This window comes from Ptychodera flava, chromosome 11, assembly GCF_041260155.1.
Source record: "Ptychodera flava strain L36383 chromosome 11, AS_Pfla_20210202, whole genome shotgun sequence".
NCBI lineage: Eukaryota > Metazoa > Hemichordata > Enteropneusta > Ptychoderidae > Ptychodera > Ptychodera flava.
This window is the reverse complement of record NC_091938.1, coordinates 22,057,616-22,076,012: the sequence shown is the minus strand read 5'-3', so window position 1 is coordinate 22,076,012 and position 18,397 is coordinate 22,057,616. Positions and strand designations below refer to the sequence as shown.

Sequence of the window (18,397 nt, the reverse complement as noted above, 5' to 3'; positions counted from 1 at the left end):
CAATATGATAAAAATCTCAACTGCACAACTGGCAGTAAACCAGGCATATCGAACACATTAAAGCGCTGCCAGGTCAGATTCAGTGGTTTCTCAGAATCAGCATCCAAATGTGATGCGAGACTTAATTCATCACAAGGCACAATTATTATTTACCTCCTTGGACGGGCAAGTTCTCAAAGTTTAAGGTAATACCTGCCCGGATGTCTGATTATTAATTTCATGAATAACCAGTCCTACGCTATCGTAGACCTTCAAAGAGGGTCTATGACTGTATCTAGTCCATTTTACTTTCACTTACTCTCTTCATCTTAAAGGAGCTGCAGGGGGCGGGGGTTCCGTCGGAATTGCGCTGAAAGGTCGTGAACCATACGATCAATGTAAACATTCTATCTAATGTATACGTTGACGATTGGTGAAAGTTAAGACCTGCTCGTCACGACGTACATTGTAATATTTTAAATGATGCAACTATGCTGACGTAATGCATCTGGATATCGTATAAGAGTCTCAAAGGCGCAGTTCCTATGACCCCTCCCTTTAAATTTTTTTGCGCTTGCATCATTACTTGAATTTAAATCAGAATCCAACACAAGCAGCTTCCGATATAAACTCCTTTCCCGCCTTTTTATCCCTTTTTTGCCACAGCTGTACAGCATCGTGAGTCAACAGAACACGTACCAATCGGAGAAGAGACGTAGCTGCCAAGCTTACAAGGGTTTTGTCGCCGAGCAATACTTTGTTGTGACCGGACTGAGACCGTGCGTGGCTTTTGATACGATGACAACGTACACCTCCCAACAAACAAACGCGCCAAAGACATTTTACACATATTTAGCTTACCATTACCTTTCACACATTTTGGTTACCTGGTTCAATACTTTTTTGTCTGAATATTATAAGAAATTATGTTTAGCTGTTTGATAAATTACGTACAGTTGACATGGACAAGTCGAGAGTTGAGCGGGTATAGCACTCTACCGGATGAATCCACTGACGTCACTTTTCTGGCGTTGTAACGGACAATGAGTTGTAAAGACTGGCCATGAAGTTTCAGAAAACGACTTGTCGTAAATGTGGTACTGTTTTACGGCACTCCAGTTATTTGGAACATATAAACTGCAGTGATCTCCAGACGAGCTTTCCTTTCTACCAGAGTTTACTTAATCAGTCTCATTTAAAGCACTTTTGTTTATTGTCTACTATTATTTGTAAGCTTGTGTTTTTGACACAAAGGAATTTAAATACTTTTATACTGTTGTACGAGTTGTAGAAATGAAGATTTTCCGATCGAACGCATGGACAGTGGGAGCGACCCATACACGTATGCAGTACGCGCGCCGTCGAAATAACAAGCTCGAAACCTTGCCTAGGCTTGTCGCGAAGAAAGTTTAATTTTAAACCAGTCTCTTACATGTCCAAAAATAGAATCAGAGATTTTTATGGGAAGTTTGGAATATGATGCAACAGAGAAGCTAAAATTGATACTTGAAAATTAAAAATGGCCGCCATGACCTGTGGTAAGTCATTGGCGAAAATTACAATTTCGATATTCACAAAAATTTGGTCACAAATCTTTGTACAGCATACATCAAACGGAAGTATTGTAAAACCGTGAGTGTCTGAGATACTGTCCCCGAGAAGCATTGTACTTTAATGCTGTTTTGGCATCGTTTGGCTCCATCGGTTTCAAAAAGTCATGAAAGGTTGTAGTTCTCATATGTTGACAACTTCATCTGAAACACCAAGTGCTGTGAAAACGACAACAGAGAACGAGATGACTCGAGTAGTGAAACACGAAATGCTCATATCATTGTTCCAGTCTTCCTAACTACCGTCTTGACGTTTGGCCGATAACATGATCAGGATTGTCAGAAGTAATGTTAGTAGATATTTGATTACGCAGAAGACCAGGAACTTCGTCAAAATCAATGACAGTTGTGTAGTTCCAGTTATTAAAAGTGACGAAGTCGCGGTATGAGTCTGAATATCTGTCCCCGAGGCACTTTCTACCTTAAATCTGACGTCGAACATTGAGTGCTTTTAGTTTACGGTTGATTTTTATTGTGTGTTGGCATGACATGCGCCAAAACGGCGGCTTTGCCTCTTTAACTGACTAATAGTCAGACCTGTCATTTTGAAAAACATGATACGAGGGAGCGAATTGTGATTAGAAATTGCAGATCGACAATCAAAGGACACAAAACTTATCTTCAAGTCTTCAGGCTTGTTTTTATCTGTCACCATAACGACATCTTTGTGAGTCATTTTTAACTTTGCTACTGGTTTTGCCTAATAGTCATATTTTCTGTCTAAAATTTAGACCGGTTAAAGGTATACTGTCACCTGTTCCAATTTTGCAACAGTTACCATGGAAAGAGAAAATCTAACCAATCACAGATTATAAGCGGGTGGCCGCTTTTTAAAAAGAGCGCCCTCACATGGGCATTTTCAATACCAAGGAACGCCCATTTGACCATATGTGGGCATATTTAGATTACAGGTGACTGTATACCTTTAAGTGAACCATCAACCTTTCACTATTTTTATTGCACAGTTTACTCTTCATTTTTTCCGTCGACAAGCGTCAACAACGCCGACTGGTTCAGATGGTGCTTTGGTGTTTTAATAGTGTAATATACCTCCAATGACGTCACGATTTACGATATCCTACGTGTGTTACGTCACCACGAATCGTGATATGACATATGTCTCACGTGCTTCACGTCACTACGAATAGTGATATGACAAAGGGTCAGTAGGAACATATAACTTCCCAAAATGACGGACAGTAGACAATTTTAGGTTTTAAAGTGGTCAACATTTGCGGTGGATGGAAGACAGTTTTATAAATAGAAAGAAGTTCTTGGCTATTCAAGGTTTTGTTTATTCATAAACAAGAGAGTGACGTTCACCACATTACGCTAGGTCAAAGGTCATCCATACTGGAACTGGAACTGTCACTATACTAGTAGTCCTATTTAACATCAACCTACATTTTAACTTAACTTTCTTTTCTGTTGAATATTTAGGTTCATGGGTTATTTTTTACCATTCAGTTCCTTGGTTTGTAACACTTTTGAGAAAAAAAGATTGTGTGGTTATACTTTGACCACTGGAAATAGTTTCATTTGTATTTCAGTTCTATTGTAATCGTTCCGTGCAATGCATGAATAAAGTTATGTTGATCATGAAATACGACGGTGTGATTGTCTGCGACTGTGTGGAACACCTTGTGTAATTGCTGACGTTATCGTCACATAGACGCCATCTCTAAGGGAGCGTTCAGTTATTATGGCCGAGGGTGGCCATCAGTCACAATAAGTGAACCCCTACCCATTGCACACAAAAAATCGATGACCCCCCCTTTTAAGATGACAAAAATTTCGTGACCCCCCAATATTGCTTGTGTAAACCATTGCACACAAACACCTCCGTGGGGTCGATAGAATTAAAAAAAAATTCTCAGATTTTCACTTATTAGGCCTAAGGATCGAATTTCCCCTTCTGACTTGCTATAATTTTGAAATCACCCCTCAAAGGGATTAGACAGATATTACAGGTGGATTGCAATATTTTTGCGCAAGTAATTTCTTTGCACAAGCATGTGTGTACAAACTTTTGATATTTGGATTTAATTGATAATCAGCTGTTGATAATGTTGATTCGCTATACGTGGTAGTCTATGAGAAAACTATGTAATACTTTTAAATACAAAACTAGCAATATCTATGCATACCAAGGCTACAATTATTGCAGCTATGGGCCTGTAAATTGCCTATTTGACCCCTTCATGACCTCGTATCCTGGCATTTTTGGTGATATGAGGGAATTCCAAATGCAACATTTCCCTCTAAAATTGCATCTATATGTGAAAATGCCCGATTTCCATTGGAAGTGAGACCCGTTGGAAATGTGTTCTCGAATGTTACAGAGTTTTCAATCAATCTGGTAGACGTATATTCAACAGAAATACCAGGATGTGTGATCCAAGAAGGGGTCACGGATATAACCATATAAGTTCTGGTTCAATGCATGTTGAGAAGTACACGATATGTACATTATATGTACAAGAATTGTACATATACTTGACTTGCTTCAAGTCTGTGGGCATATAAATATCAACACAGAACAGCAGACTGTCACGTTAGAAGGAGGCTGTCGCATAGATGGTGGGGTGAACGCGATGGCCCACACCAGCCAGTAACTGTTGCCGAGAAAAGTCAAGCGACTTTGGGGCAAGGTTAAACAGACACCTAATTCAATGACCAAAGGGGACAAAATAGATAAAATCAAAGCAGTTACCTGTGATGTATTCGGAGCTAAACAGAAAAACATGGAAACTCAGAGAAAGATCAGCAATCATTTGGAAACTGTTCAAAATACAGATAGTGACAGTGGCGGTGACATGTCAGACCACAGTCACCTGTGATCTATTCCGCTTTGGACCTATATGCAACCCATAGACGTGTGTACATATGCCTGAGAAGAAGAGGCATATGTACACACGTCTGTTGGGCGCATAGACGCAGAGAGGAATAGACCACAGGTGACTGTGGTCAGACACAGTGCTTTTTGCCGAGGAAGAGGATGATGATGTTGTAATCCATGAAATCGGCAGCAGCACAAGTGAAGAACTTTTTGAACCTCCCGAGACACAGTGTATACAAGATCTGGAAGAAGAGCAGGATGTTGGAAAAAATCCCTTTTCCACTGATGTTATATTGTGTCTATGCACTGGCCATGGCCAGTGTTAAGCTTATCATTCAAAATTGGATAAATATTTTCTCAAGCAATTGAGGATATGATATTTTTTTGTCATTTTAAAAGGGAGGTCACCAATTTTAGGGGGAATCGGGTAGAGAGTTCACCTATTGACTGATTTGCCGGCCCAACCCGGCCACAATAATTGAACGCTCCCTAAGGTCATTGTCTCATCTGACCCAATGTGCGTGCATATTTGCTGTCGACCTTTATTGTTATATATTAAACCAGTGGCCCACAGCACCAGCTCAGTACCCGTGACAAAGACGCACATTTAAGCGTAAACTTTCTCTTCTGCTGCCCATCGCCATCAACAGTAACAGATCCACACGTTCTTCCTCAAACGGTGAGTCATGGTTCCTCCCGATGTATGTAGAGACCGTGGTAGAGTCAATGTTTCTTGTACAATGAAGGTTATTTGTAGCACGATTCTCCTGAAGTCGAACTATGGCAAAACAGGCTACAAATTTTACGGGTTACGCCGATGTTCAAGGCCATGTCCTAATTTTAGTCGAAAGTCGTCCGGCGGCGTTCTGTTCAATGCTAAAGCGAAGGTGACTTTTGGTACAAAATTTTGTCATTGAGTAGGCCTATGTGCTGGTGTCGGGTTACCGAAATAATCTAAGACATGAAATTTGAGGTATGACTAACTTTTTCACCTTCACCGATTGAAGTAAATCTACTTTTTCAAACTCCCTTTAGCCTAAAAAACTGTGGGCCTTTACATGTAATAGCAGAATATTGACAGGGGGAGCTCGAGGCTGATGTGATTTGAATAACGAACGCCATTTGTGAGTAGAACATCCATTTATTACACCTCACGTTTTATCCGGTTACTGTGATTGGCTAAGCCTCATTCGAATATTTACGAGATCTAGAACAATTAAATAATAACACACGCCATCAAGGGCAAGATCACCTTTTGTTGCCCGCCCAAGGGATGATTCTCATGACGGTAATATTGATGATGGCCGAGCCGAAGGCGAGTGTATCATCAATATTACCGTCATGAGCACCATCCCGAGGGCAGGCAACAAATCGTGATCTTGCCCGTGCTAGCTTATGTTAGGGATGGACCATTAGATCTTGGGAGGGGGTGGTCACAATGAAAATATGAATTTTTTTTCTTTACAATTGTAAATTTCTAATTTTTTTTTCCGAATGAGAAAAGCTGCGCTATTTTTTTTTCTGAGTAACTTTTCAGATTTATAATTTTTTTTAGTTCGACACTGTCTGAGGTTGCCCGCATGTTCTATCACTATTTGTTCTATATCACGTGAGTGAGGTTCAGCCAATCACGGTACCTGGATAATATGTGAGGTGTAATAAAATTATCTAGTTTAAGGATGTACGAGCGGTACGCGCGCGTGGAATTTGTCACTTCCCATAGGATTACATTGAAATTTGCTGGAAAATCAATTTCTACTAATGTCATTTTCATGAAAATTTGCACAAAGCTCAGTCTAGAGAAATAAATAATACTGATCAAATAAAATCATATTGTCACCGCGCTAAATTTTGAGATAAACAGTATTGAATTATTTCGTCCATAGAAAATGCATTGGTGAAAAAATGCTGACTCAGCATTTTTTCTCAAAAATGGCAAAATTCATGGTCATTTATCTCACAAACGAGCGCGGTGACCCCTATATTTTATCACACATTATGATAATACTTACAAAGGAGAATCCAAAAATTGACAATTTAGAGAAATGACATTACTTTTAATTTTACCGATCGTACATCCTTAAGTGACGGTTCCAATCAATCTCCACACAGAGATTGAAGCGCAGTAGGGGCAGCAGCGCGGCGTGGATAATTCGAACCAAGCTAGAGGGTCTCCGAGTCGTTGACCGCGCGCCCCCACCAATCTCTGCTGCAGGCAAATTTAAGTATTCCAAACTCGTACTTCTTTCAGTCCTGCGCGCGCCCAACTGGCTAAATAAACGTGGCGGAAATAGTAAACGGGTAGGAGCAATCCAGCTAGAGATCGCACTTTCCACACACTGGTAAAAATAATACGTTAATACACTAATAAAAATAATAAATAATCTGCTAAAACTTTGGCAATCGCGTCTGCAAAGCTGACAGCCGTTGGGGCATACATTTTGAATCATCAATTTACATCCATGTAACCTAGAGCAAGGTCTATGTTTTGCAAGTGTTCACGGAATCGAGGATCGATATTGAAACTAGTGTACTATTCATTTATCTAATTTTTTTTGGTTCGAAGTATTATACATAAAAAAGACAGAAAATGTATATCATGGAAAACGCGCAATACCCAAAAAGTTGGTGAAAACCGTCGCCTGTGGCAGAGATTAGCGTGGCTACTGCTGAGACTCCCCAGCTAGATTATAATTTTCCACGGCGCTTCACATGCTACAATCTCTGTACGGAGATTGGGTTCCAATGTCAATAACAACTATAAGACTTATACACGTTCCCCACTAAATACACTTTAATTAACTAATTTCAGTTTACAAGAAAAAATACAAAACATTACAGCCGATGGGCAATTTACTGGGAGAATTATTTATAATACAAAACCAGACAATAACAAGTAATGTTTTTTTTCATGTTTTCACCACCAGAATTGAAATGAGTAGCTCCATCTGGCAGCTGGTAGTGTTATTTTCAACACCTACCAGCTTTTATTCGTAAAGACGAAAAAGGAATGTTCCTCAGGGTTCCGCCTGATACATATAGAAGTGGGTACTACTGTACCGGAGACAAAGTGATGTCGAGCAATGTATCGCTCTTCCCGATCACAATTTTTTTTGCGTTGTTTTTGGTTTTGTTTTTCCTTAGGGGTAAATAATTTTGCCTGATTCAAAAGAAAAAAAAACAGCATAATTTGAAGTTAATATGTAACAGGTCTGACCTGAGAGCGAGCGCAGCGTAAGGTATATCGTCCTTGATGTTATCATGCAATAGCATGCTAATTTTTATGTTGGTCTTCACGGTTGCATATTTTTGCCGGGGAGGATGAATGGCCGTCAATTGTTTCCTGGATAACAATCAATAGACTATAGCAATTCAATCGGAAATGCCAAGTTCACCAATGAAATCAATAAAAACAGGTTAATTTCATGATTCAGATCAGTTTATTTTAACAGGGCCGAGAACAGAGGATGTCTGGTGGAAAAGAAATACTTGAAACTACCGTTTCTGGCTAGGCTAGCTCTCCCCCTCACGATTTTGAATTCCCGTGTGAGTTGGCCGTTCGTTCTCGTGAGAGTTGGCTTGTTTCAAAATGGCGGCGCACCGTGTAAGGGAATCAGGCTTTCAAAAGTGATCGAAAATAATTATTTTTAACTAAATTTTATCACTTTCTTTGGAACAGAGAGATTCTTTTGTCGGAAACATACATTTGTAGTAGACGACATCTTTAATTTCACGCAATCCGTGAAAAGTAGTCAAAATGGCCGCCTTCATGTTAGCTCTGCATGGCAGGGCTGTGTGTTACCGGCGTTATACGCACAGGCGTGATGTTTTCTGGGTAGTTTCTAAAAGTGTAGTTTATGCTACGTTCCGACGTTCTCTTCCGTAGCCTAATCACCGTGTTTATTTACGTGTTTCGTGTTTATTTTTCGACTAGAAAGGGCAGTTTTCTTTCTTTTAGGCTACGGAAGAGAACGTCGGAACGTAGCATAAACCACACTTTTAGAAACTACCCAGAAAACATGACGCCTGTGGTTATACGGCCTCCCATCACAGCCCTGCAGACTGATACAGAAAAAACCGCTAGTCCTCCTGCAGAAATACGGCGGGCATTTTCTCCGCCGAAAACAACCGATTTTGAATCCAAAACTTGCATTGATCTTCGTTTTCGAGCATACCCCCCTCGCCTAGGTACACGATGTGCCCAGCCGCGCTTGTAAACTTACGCAAAGCCTACTTTTCTCTCTCTATGCGAGGGAAGCGTTCGTATCCGCCGCCATTGTTAATCTCATTCAACCCATGAGCACTCGGGCGAAAACCAGCCTTGCTAACAAAAGAGCATCGCGCGATATAGAGCTTCTGAAGTCGACGTTCTGAGAGGAGTGGAACAAGAGAAAATTGTGAAATATATAAAACTCCTGAAGAGAAAAAAAGAAAATTATTTTGTCAACAGAAAATGATCATCGTAGATTGTACAAAGCTGAGTGGTGGTTAGAAATAATATTTATTAAAGAGTTCAACATCGCGATGCTCTTTTGTTAGCAAGGGAGGCCGTATAACGCCGGTAACACACAGCCTAGACTTGGTTCAAGTCTGTGATTTGTGAATGTTTGAATGGAGTGAACGCAATGATTTGTTTTTTGCTTTCATGTGAAACGCACGCGTGAGTAGACGCGATGAGTAGGGTGAACGCGATGAGTGGAGTGAACGCTATACAGCGGAGTTTCACCCGTGAATCCGGCAGAAACTAACTCACTACTGCGCAGACTCAAACGTGACGCATTCAATCGCTGGGAAAACCTGGCGGATAGGTTTGTACGAAATAGGAGAGACACAAGAGAAACTATTATCAATGATTTTTTAAATTCACCGACTTGAACCAAGTCTACACACAGCCCTGCCATGCAGAGCTACCTTCATGTAAACACAGTCCCTCTATCCACTCTATCAAACTCGTAGATAGGCATATGCAGATTCCATTCTGAATACATTCATGTACACGCGTTAGTCTGAAAGCTCGGCTGCGCTCGCAATTATTGGATAGTTATTTTCAAAAAATACTCATATATTTTTTTTCAGCAAACGACTGTAGCATGAGTTCCCAGTGTGTGCGGATGCGAACAAAGACGAACCGTGAGTCTTTTGACGCATGCGCTGAGGAGTGTTTGAAACAGGGAACTCAATACTTGAATCAGCGGCGCCTTCTAGCCTCACAGCATCAACATATCAACATAAATAATTTTGAAAACCCCGACAATTCCGCTATTTCACATCTCCGCCACACACTATGCACGAAACTGAACAATTCATGAACGGTCGAAAGAGTGTTTATATTATAACCCAAGCATGGGACTATGTGCTCTAGGGTAGGTGACAAATGGTCTTCTTCCTCGAGGGTAGGCCTAAATATAGTCCCTTGTTTGGACTATGATGTTTTATTACAGTGCTTCTCTTACTTTTCGCTCCAAATTCTTGGGTTTAAATACAAATGGCAATCACATGCTTATTTTCAATGTTAGACAAAAATTTACCATTATCCAACTGCCCGTTCATATATTTACATCACTGCTATGCCGTTTATCGAATTTTTTTCGCATAAGCTTAATTTTGTAAAAACAGTGTTTCCTATAAAAACATGTAATTTTATCATTTTAAAATCCCGAAGTTGTCGAGTTTAAAATTCCGGTTCATTTTCAGTAGAATGATGACTATGCGGCCTGCGACGTCATGAGCGAGTTACCATTGAATCCTATCGATATACGAGGCATGTCATAATTTAAAAGCACACCAAGTGACGCTATATCACGAGATTTTGACCCGTTCACGACATATATGCACTTGCAATAGTGAGTGCATATATGAAGTGAACTGGTCAAAATTGAGTGGGATACCGTCGCTGGATGTGATTTATTGCTATTATATCATAATAGTACATCGGAATTCAGGCATGGAACATCAAAAATAGATCTTTGCTCAAGCCGAGAGCTTGCTTCTGTGCCAGCCGTGGTATATTACGAATATACCACGGTTCTTATAGCTGCATTTGCACCATCAATATATGGTATGATATGATTGTCAATATACACCTTTACAAAACATTACCGATATGTCGATAAACCAATTATATTTGCTTATAAGCAAGACGCGTAACCCCTTGGGTGTGTTCAGATGCATCTCTGAAGAAGGAGAGAATAGAATCGGCGGGGACTTAAAAATAATGGCAGTTTAGAGTTCTCTTACTGTTTAACTAAAGGGAGGCTTGAATGTATTGCACGCGGAAATCACACAAAAATCACACAATATCTTTCCGGTGGCGCATTCTACCTTTAAAAGAGATCTAGCTGGTAGTTGAAACGAATTTCAAGAATCAACCCTGTACACTTTCTTATATCTGCATCCTTCATGGGTTTTCTTTATTTGCAGAGAAGATCTCATTTATAGGTCCTCCAAGAATTATATAAAATATGAATAACGACAGCTCGGTTTTGCAAAACTACAGCGCCGGCAGAATTACAGATGCACTGGTCAATATCGACGATATTGCATCTGCCTTAGCACTCGATGCAGGAGACAGTCTGCTAGATATCGGCTGTGGACCAGGGGTTTTGACGAAATTATTAGCTGACCGCGTCAAATCCGTAAAAGGTCAGTAATCACTAGTATTGTATGTATGTATGTATGTATGTATGTATGTATGTATGTATGTATGTATGTATGTATGTATGTATGTATGTATGTATGTATGTATGTATGTATGTATGTATGTATGTATGTATGTATGTATGTATGTATGTATGTATGTATGTATGTGTGTGTGTATGTATGTATGTGTGTGTGTGTGTGTGTGTGTGTGTGTGTGTGTGTATCTGTGTTCGCATGCCCTAAACATGCTTTGGAGAGTAGAGCAAGGAACAAGAACAGTGGTTGACATTAAAACAAAAATAATGAAAAAACCTAAAAGTTTCTGCTACTAACCCTTTTGTGCAACAGTGTCAAATGGATAATAACAAGCTGTTGAACTCAGTGGTGAACACCATTGGCATGTAAAAGATAACATAGAACCTAAAAGGAGTTTATGTTGCAAAGTTTAACCAGTTAATAGGTTAGTTGCAAGTTACTGATATGGAGGATGTATACGCGTTATCATCTCAATCAACTGTTGATACTAACACACTGGTAACTGTTTGCCCACCGATATCAAATCCGGATTGACAAAGATACACGGCGCAGTAGTACTTTCAGATTTTTTTATCATGGAAGCGTCTTCAATTTTATTTAGGAGGTTAAATGGTTTTCTTTAATTTTAAAATGGCCCAAAGACACGTTTGCCGGCCATAATAACTGAACGCACCCTAACGTATCGTTCTCCACATTTGTCAGGTATAGACAGCTTGCCTGGAATGATCGACCAAGCCAGAAGACACAACGCCGCTGGTAACATAACCTATGCCCTCGCAGATTGCAGTCACCCAGAGTTTTGGGATGAACACAGAGGCATGTACGACAAAGCTGTCGCCAACTATGTTTTACATTGGATTGACATTAAGGATGCTTTCTTTGAGGGAGTTTATGATTGCCTGAGGCCTGGGGGTAAACTTTACGTGAACATCAGCATTGATACAGCGATAAACCCCATCACATCAATCAGTCAACACACTAAAGATCCAAGGTGGGAAACGTACATGGAGGTAAGCGAACGTTCGTTTTGTGGCGCTTTTTTCACCTGACGATATATCCAACTTTGCAAAGATACAGAATATCAGGTATTTCACGTGTTTCATCCACGGCTTGTTTGCGTTAATGGAAATTAAACAGCTGTACTTGAGTGAAGGTGGTTTCAGTAGTGTAACTGCTTGAGGGAAAATATCAAGTGAGTAACATACGAGATCACGGTAAAAGTGACGAGATCTAAAATATGACGGTTGGCATTGGAGTGTGCAGCATCGACTTATTCGTAATCCCATGTTGGAACTAATTTGGGATAATTGGATCTTTATATTTTTCAAATTTCTCAAAAGTGTTATGTGCCCTATATCTGAATATTTCAATATTACAAATTTCTCATAAAAACAGGTGTTTAACTTAAAAAAGAAAAGCGGACGCCGGACGAGCTTACATTTGCAGATTAAATCGACATTACTTCATCATCCAATTATCCCAAATTAATTCAAATCGTGTTTTGGGTAGTTTTACCACAATTTGAGGGAAATGTAGATCAAAATATTAAAATGCTGTTTCCAGAATAGTAATTTGCTGCACTTCTTAGGATTCGATAACATATTTTTTTGAGAAGTTGCTACAAAACTGAACATTAGCGACGTTGCCTCTGCTCTATGTCAAGGATAATATACGGCCACAAGAATTCAAAACTCTCTCTCTCTCTCTCTCTCTCTCTCTCTCTCTCTCTCTCTCTCTCTCTCTCTCTCTCTCTCTCTCTCTCTCTCTCTCTCTCTCTCTCTCTCTCAGGGCTACGAGTATCCATTTTATCCTATTAAGGACAGTAAGGATGACACTCTTGTTAAAAATCTCAAGGTAGCTGGTTTCAGTAGCATAGAATGCGAGCCCAAGACACATCAAATCTTCTTCAAGGATAAGTATCGCGCAAGAGGTGAGTTTTTTGAATAACAAAGATGCATTTAAATAAGCTTGAAATACTATCACAGATTGCACTTTGGAAATTAAAAAAAGAATAAGAAAAAAAATTCTTATTTCATGGAGTGTCAATAAGCATTACTTGTACCTTTTTACCAGGCACTATATTTCATTTTGTTTTTTCCTAGTAAACAAAACAACCCGGAATTTCTATGTTTTCTTTCAGCAAACTACAAAACTTTCTTGGGCCACTCTTCAAGAATACCCGAGGAACTCCGAGAGGAATACGTGGAGGATGTTTTGAATTTCGTGATAGGAAAGTTTGAACGGAGAGATGAAGCTTACGTTGCAGAGATTGAATTGATGACTGCTGTGGCTACAAAATAATAGTGCATGCATCATTGCAAGATTTTTTTGCCATAATTTCTTGTAATGCTAACAAACAAGTTCAACGTTTATTCCGAATTATCGTAGCTATATCTATAGTTCATGCACCTGAAGTCCGAATTAAAACTATGTATGTCATTTCCTTGGATTAATGAAGAAAATGTTGTCCAAGAGAGTCACCAGTAACAAGAAAATGCACGAAGTTAAACTCGAGTTTCGGAGTAGACATTTATTTCACTCTTGTAAATTGTCTGACAGGTTTTAGAATAATTTTCACAATTTCTAAACAGAGTCTCACATTCTAGTTATGAAGCCTAGTCTTCATTCTGTGGTAAGTGAGGAAACCGTAAGAAGGGACGCAGTTGTAGAGTGATTAAACTTTGCACTGTAAATCACCGACAGCCGAGAATTGTATTATTTAAATCTTTTTTGACATTTCACAATTATGCCACCGATAACGTTTTCGTAAACACTAATTAAAATATTCAATGTCCCTGGATCATAACTGTGAACTCTCTATTTTTTTTTCCAAATGTAACACACATGTTCATCTGTTCCCATGTAAAGGTAATCATTCCAATCATTTAGAAATCGATTATTCGAATATTCTCTGGTGAAAATAAAGATTACTTGAAAAACGCCCCAGGACGGTTTACTTTAATAAACTCCCATTTACAACCCCAGATAGAGGTGGTTTTGCCTTTGCACAAACAGAATTTCTGTCAAGTGGGCCACAGGTGTATCTGACAATATATGAGTCTACTTAGCTAATTCAGCTGATGTGCCAGTCATGCCCCGGCCCCCCCTTTCAATCCGTTTGTATTTTAACATTTTACATAAATAGCATTTTGATATGCCATTAACTTGTCTCTATCCAGCCATCTGATTCGCTAAATCCAGAGTTTACATTCTATGTGATTAAACGGTGAATAATAAACGAAAACTGAAGATCCGCAAAAAAATGTTTTAAACGAATTGAAGCCCTGTTACCTTCGCAAAAATATTTACCCGGATGAAAATTGAAAAGTTGTAAAGCCGGAGTATGTATGCCGGCTCTACAGTGTAAAAGGCGTGCCAATTTTTTTAAATGCGAAAAAACTATGTGTATGGGGTATGGATGATTCCTGGCGGTAAGAGTCGATGAGGGCGCTCGTCAACACGACAGTCTCGTTTCGTGTATATGAGAACACTTAGCTGTGACGTGCGACGTGTGATACATCATAATAATAAATGGATGTGTCAACGAGGATGGCTTCACTGAATCAGCGTGGAAGAGGCACCCTGTATGATTGTACATCATTTTCGTAATTTAAATTCAAGTCAGATATACTGATCACGGCGTACAGGTATGGATTTTAAAATTTTCCAGTACGCGGCAGACGCCCGTATTCGATCCCACCCAAACGTCGTGCTTGTCATGTAGGTCATTGTAAAATTTCACTGATTCGTGACTGCGTTACATTCTAATCACATCGTCGGGTTACGAGCTCTGTTATCATGTTTTATACTGGTTCGAGCAGATATTATTCAGTGTTTAAGTGCTACACTTCTACAGGGCGATGACGGGTAAATGACGATGGCAGTGTGTTTCACACACAACCCAGGCCGGCTTTCCTCCGAGTCACTTTCAATCTACTCGTTCATGCAATAAAAGCGGCATAAACCCACCGCCTGCAGATGTTTTTTTTGCAACAAGCGCAGCGAACCAATCACATCATGCTTGTGTTGCATAAATGAACGAAATGATAATGTTAGCATACACTTCGTTAGCATTATAATATTTACGAGCGAAATTTAGCAGCAAGGGCAAGTCCATCACTTTCTTCCACTTATGTCCACATACAGTACGTCTGGTCTCCAACGCAGGCGCAATTACTTATAACTATGCAAATCAACTAAAAGAATCAACTCTATTTTTGAGGCATCTGCATTCTTACGTAAATAAAGTTTTCAATGACAAGTGTTTTACACAATTCCCCTTCGTTAGTTCACCCCTTTTTACCAAATAATGCAATATCAAAATGATTCTCTCAGAGCTGCGTGTTTTAAACAGTAGCTCCGCCTGTTGCCATATTTCAAAACAAAGTATTTGCGTAATACCAGTAGTCACGGAGCGTTGCCATTTACATTGTAGTCTTTTGTTCATTTATTTTGACGCTCACTACGTTTTTACGTTAAAAATATTCAAGTCCCCCCATATCAACAGATTGCGCAAATTTAATGTAATCGCGCCAACATTTACTGTAACGAACGGTCCTTCGTTGCACGTCTAAATGACAGGTCTCTTTACTTTCTAATGATTTTATTGAGCTTCGGGGGAGCTCTCATCGAATGAGCACAACAATATACAAATCATTGCAAATTAAAAGAAAATTGACGGATAAAATTTGCGAATATGAACATGTTTATGTAGATATTGCTTCATATTAATTAACATAAAAATAATTGCATTTTACTTGTTATTACCTAAAAAGTTATGTTTGCAATGGACAAAACCCAAAAAGAGAATTTTGACAGAATTTCGTTTTACAAGTTATGAGAGAATTGTCCCTGCTCAAGTAAACATCGGGAATCATCTGTCGCCAATGACGTATGTATGTGTAAACGTTTGTAAACCCACAGAGCAAAGCTGTGACGCCATAGTCTGATGTCATCTGTGACGCATCCATCAACTGGGACAAAGAGAACGATCCCCGACACCCGCAAAGTTGTGCCCTTTAACCCTGCTATCCACTCTTCGGCTCTGTTCGGAACTGACGACGAGTCGATTCGGTATCATGCGGTAAGATCTTTCGAACACCTGAACAAACTACTTTGTTTCTAAGACTTTCCCAAGTACAACTTGAACTGATAATTCCAAATCCAAAATGGCGTACGTTTCACAAGAAATTACGTGAGTTTTGTGCGAACTTTTGAAGAACGTTTAATAATATTAATAATCGCATCATAATTTCAAAGATAAATCAACAGGTTAGCCTCAAAAGTCCTTAATATTCGATGCGATTTGCAAAATTTTACCCCTTTAATATAAGATATTATTGGCGGATAAGAACTTTTCCTTCAGAACCGATCCACACTGAAATTAATCGATGTATTGACTGCCCGGGGTATTTACAGTCTGGTCCCCTGCCCCATGTCTACCGCTGGCTGCGCTGTGCTAACGAACCAGGCCTTTCGTTGGCACAGCGCAATAAGTGGTAGAAATTGGGGCAGGGACCAGACTATGTTTCAGACTGTTGAATAAGCTTATACAGGCACATTCAAATATCTCTGGGATTTTCTTGCATGATGTGCAAATTCCATTGTTCCCAAATCATGAACCACTAGTATCTGTTACAGTACTTTTGACAAATAATAACAAAATGTACCATTTAAATTTCAGACAGCGGAGGAGAAGCAGCATGAATTTGTTGATCTGGCGAGAAGGAAACTCCTAACACTGCTTCTTGGTCTGCTGTTAGCAGCTGTTATCATCGCTGTTATTGTTGGTCTTCTGCTGGGTCGTAAAGGTAACGTCTTTTTTTCCTACAATGTACCAAATTACTGTGAAGCATTTTGGAAACATGCAGTTAATGGAAATTATTGGTGTCATGCATATGGAACTGAATCACTATCTTGTAGTACTTTGTAGCCTGACCAGTGTCCAGAAAAGTTTAAGCCATAGGCACTGGTGAATACCCAGACTGCACCAGTGCCTTTGTTTGGCCATTTCAATTTCTGACAAGGGGTGAGAAGACAATGTATTGTAATCAGTAATGATTTTGCATTAGCTTTTCATTCATTTGTCGTCCAGAATTACACCTACGCTTTGCCAGTATATTTTGTAAAAGATTTGCCAAATTTGTCAGATTTATGGTGACAATTTTGAAGTCTTTGATGAGACCAGGGCCGATTAATGAGACAACTACAATCACTTTTGCATGCTTGCTCAACCCTACTGCTCCACACTTTTTGGTGCAGTCTCATCATCTTCTACCACAAAGTTGGACCTCTGTATCGCAAAATGGGGTGATCACAGGCATCTACTTATGACCATATCACTTGTCCATACACTGTTTATATATAAAATAACTTTCCTTTCACTTGTCACAGGTAAATCCAATAACGATGGGGCAGTCAATGGGACAGTGACCAGTTCACCAGGATGACCAATGCATAGCCTGTTATTTCCAAGGAGTGTTTTGTGCATGAACCATGACATCACAGGAGTCATTATAACAGGTGACCTGGCATGGAAGAAATGCACTGACCCTGGGAAGCAATTGCTTGTTGTGGAAGACAAGATATTCAGCGCATTATTTATGTTCTAGTGATGGATGAATGATATCTTGATAGCAAAACTCTATCAGTCCTGGAGAACGTAGTCTAGATATCCTAAATTTGATTTGACTGGGTTGAACACCAGCTAGTTAAGTGTGAACATTGAACATTGAAAACAGAAGATCATCAATTGCATCTATCTCGATAATTTGCAGTGGATTTCAGTCATTCAATATTACAAATACATTTTGTTGGTCAAGTTACTTGACAGTGGCGGGAAACATGATTCACGATTGACAGCAATTGTACACAGTGGAACACTGAGGAACAATGACTTTGAACTGTCGATAACATGGTCAAGATGACGCATGGGGTATGTTAAGTACAAATGAAAACTGCTGCAAGATCAAATAGAAGTGATGTGTTGTATTCAGAATATTTACATCAAGACATGTCCATTGGTATTGACTAAGCAGTACTGGCCATAGACACTTGTCTGTATCAGACAGAAAAGCACTTCATTTGAACAGAAACGAATACTTGCCATAGTCCTAGCTGGCTATGTTATGTACAACATCACAGTCCCTGTATCTGATAGAGGGACAGTGACAATATTGAACAATTTCGCTGACATTTTTGTGAAAGTTTCAGTACCAAATTTAAACATTAACTGGCCAAAATTAAACATTAACTGGAACCTGTCATAGCCATGCACCCCATTTTCTTTTTTTTT

At 39.4% G+C, this 18,397-nt stretch overlaps 3 protein-coding genes across 5 annotated transcripts in view; all 3 read left to right on the top strand.

The window, feature by feature from the left end:
• Window positions 1-3,190, top strand: part of LOC139143823 (nucleolar protein dao-5-like) — a 67,120-nt gene extending 63,930 nt beyond the window's left edge. For both annotated transcript variants that reach the window (XM_070714398.1, XM_070714397.1), the window contains exon 11: window positions 646-3,190. In XM_070714398.1, coding sequence (XP_070570499.1) covers window positions 646-698 — 53 coding nt within the window. In that variant the 3' untranslated portion in view covers window positions 699-3,190. The remainder of the gene's footprint in view (window positions 1-645) is intronic.
• A 1,772-nt stretch (window positions 3,191-4,962) lies between these two features.
• On the top strand, window positions 4,963-14,044 carry LOC139143821 (uncharacterized). Of its 2 annotated transcripts, none has more exons than XM_070714394.1 (5): window positions 4,963-5,107; window positions 10,849-11,070; window positions 11,806-12,113; window positions 12,892-13,033; window positions 13,244-14,044. In XM_070714394.1, the coding sequence occupies exons 2-5, from the start codon at window positions 10,890-10,892 to the stop codon at window positions 13,402-13,404; spliced, it is 792 nt and encodes a 263-aa protein (XP_070570495.1). In that variant the 5' UTR covers window positions 4,963-5,107; window positions 10,849-10,889; the 3' UTR covers window positions 13,405-14,044. The 2 variants fall into 2 exon arrangements, with proteins under 2 accessions (XP_070570495.1, XP_070570496.1); XM_070714395.1 differs by having other exon boundaries at window positions 4,989-5,107; window positions 10,854-11,070.
• A 525-nt stretch (window positions 14,045-14,569) lies between these two features.
• Window positions 14,570-17,927, top strand: LOC139143819 (uncharacterized). Its single transcript, XM_070714391.1, has 4 exons — window positions 14,570-14,750; window positions 16,027-16,186; window positions 16,787-16,913; window positions 17,497-17,927. Exons 2-4 carry the CDS (start codon window positions 16,052-16,054, stop codon window positions 17,550-17,552), a joined length of 318 nt encoding a protein of 105 aa, XP_070570492.1. The 5' UTR covers window positions 14,570-14,750; window positions 16,027-16,051; the 3' UTR covers window positions 17,553-17,927.
• The last annotated feature ends 470 nt before the right edge of the window (window positions 17,928-18,397 follow it).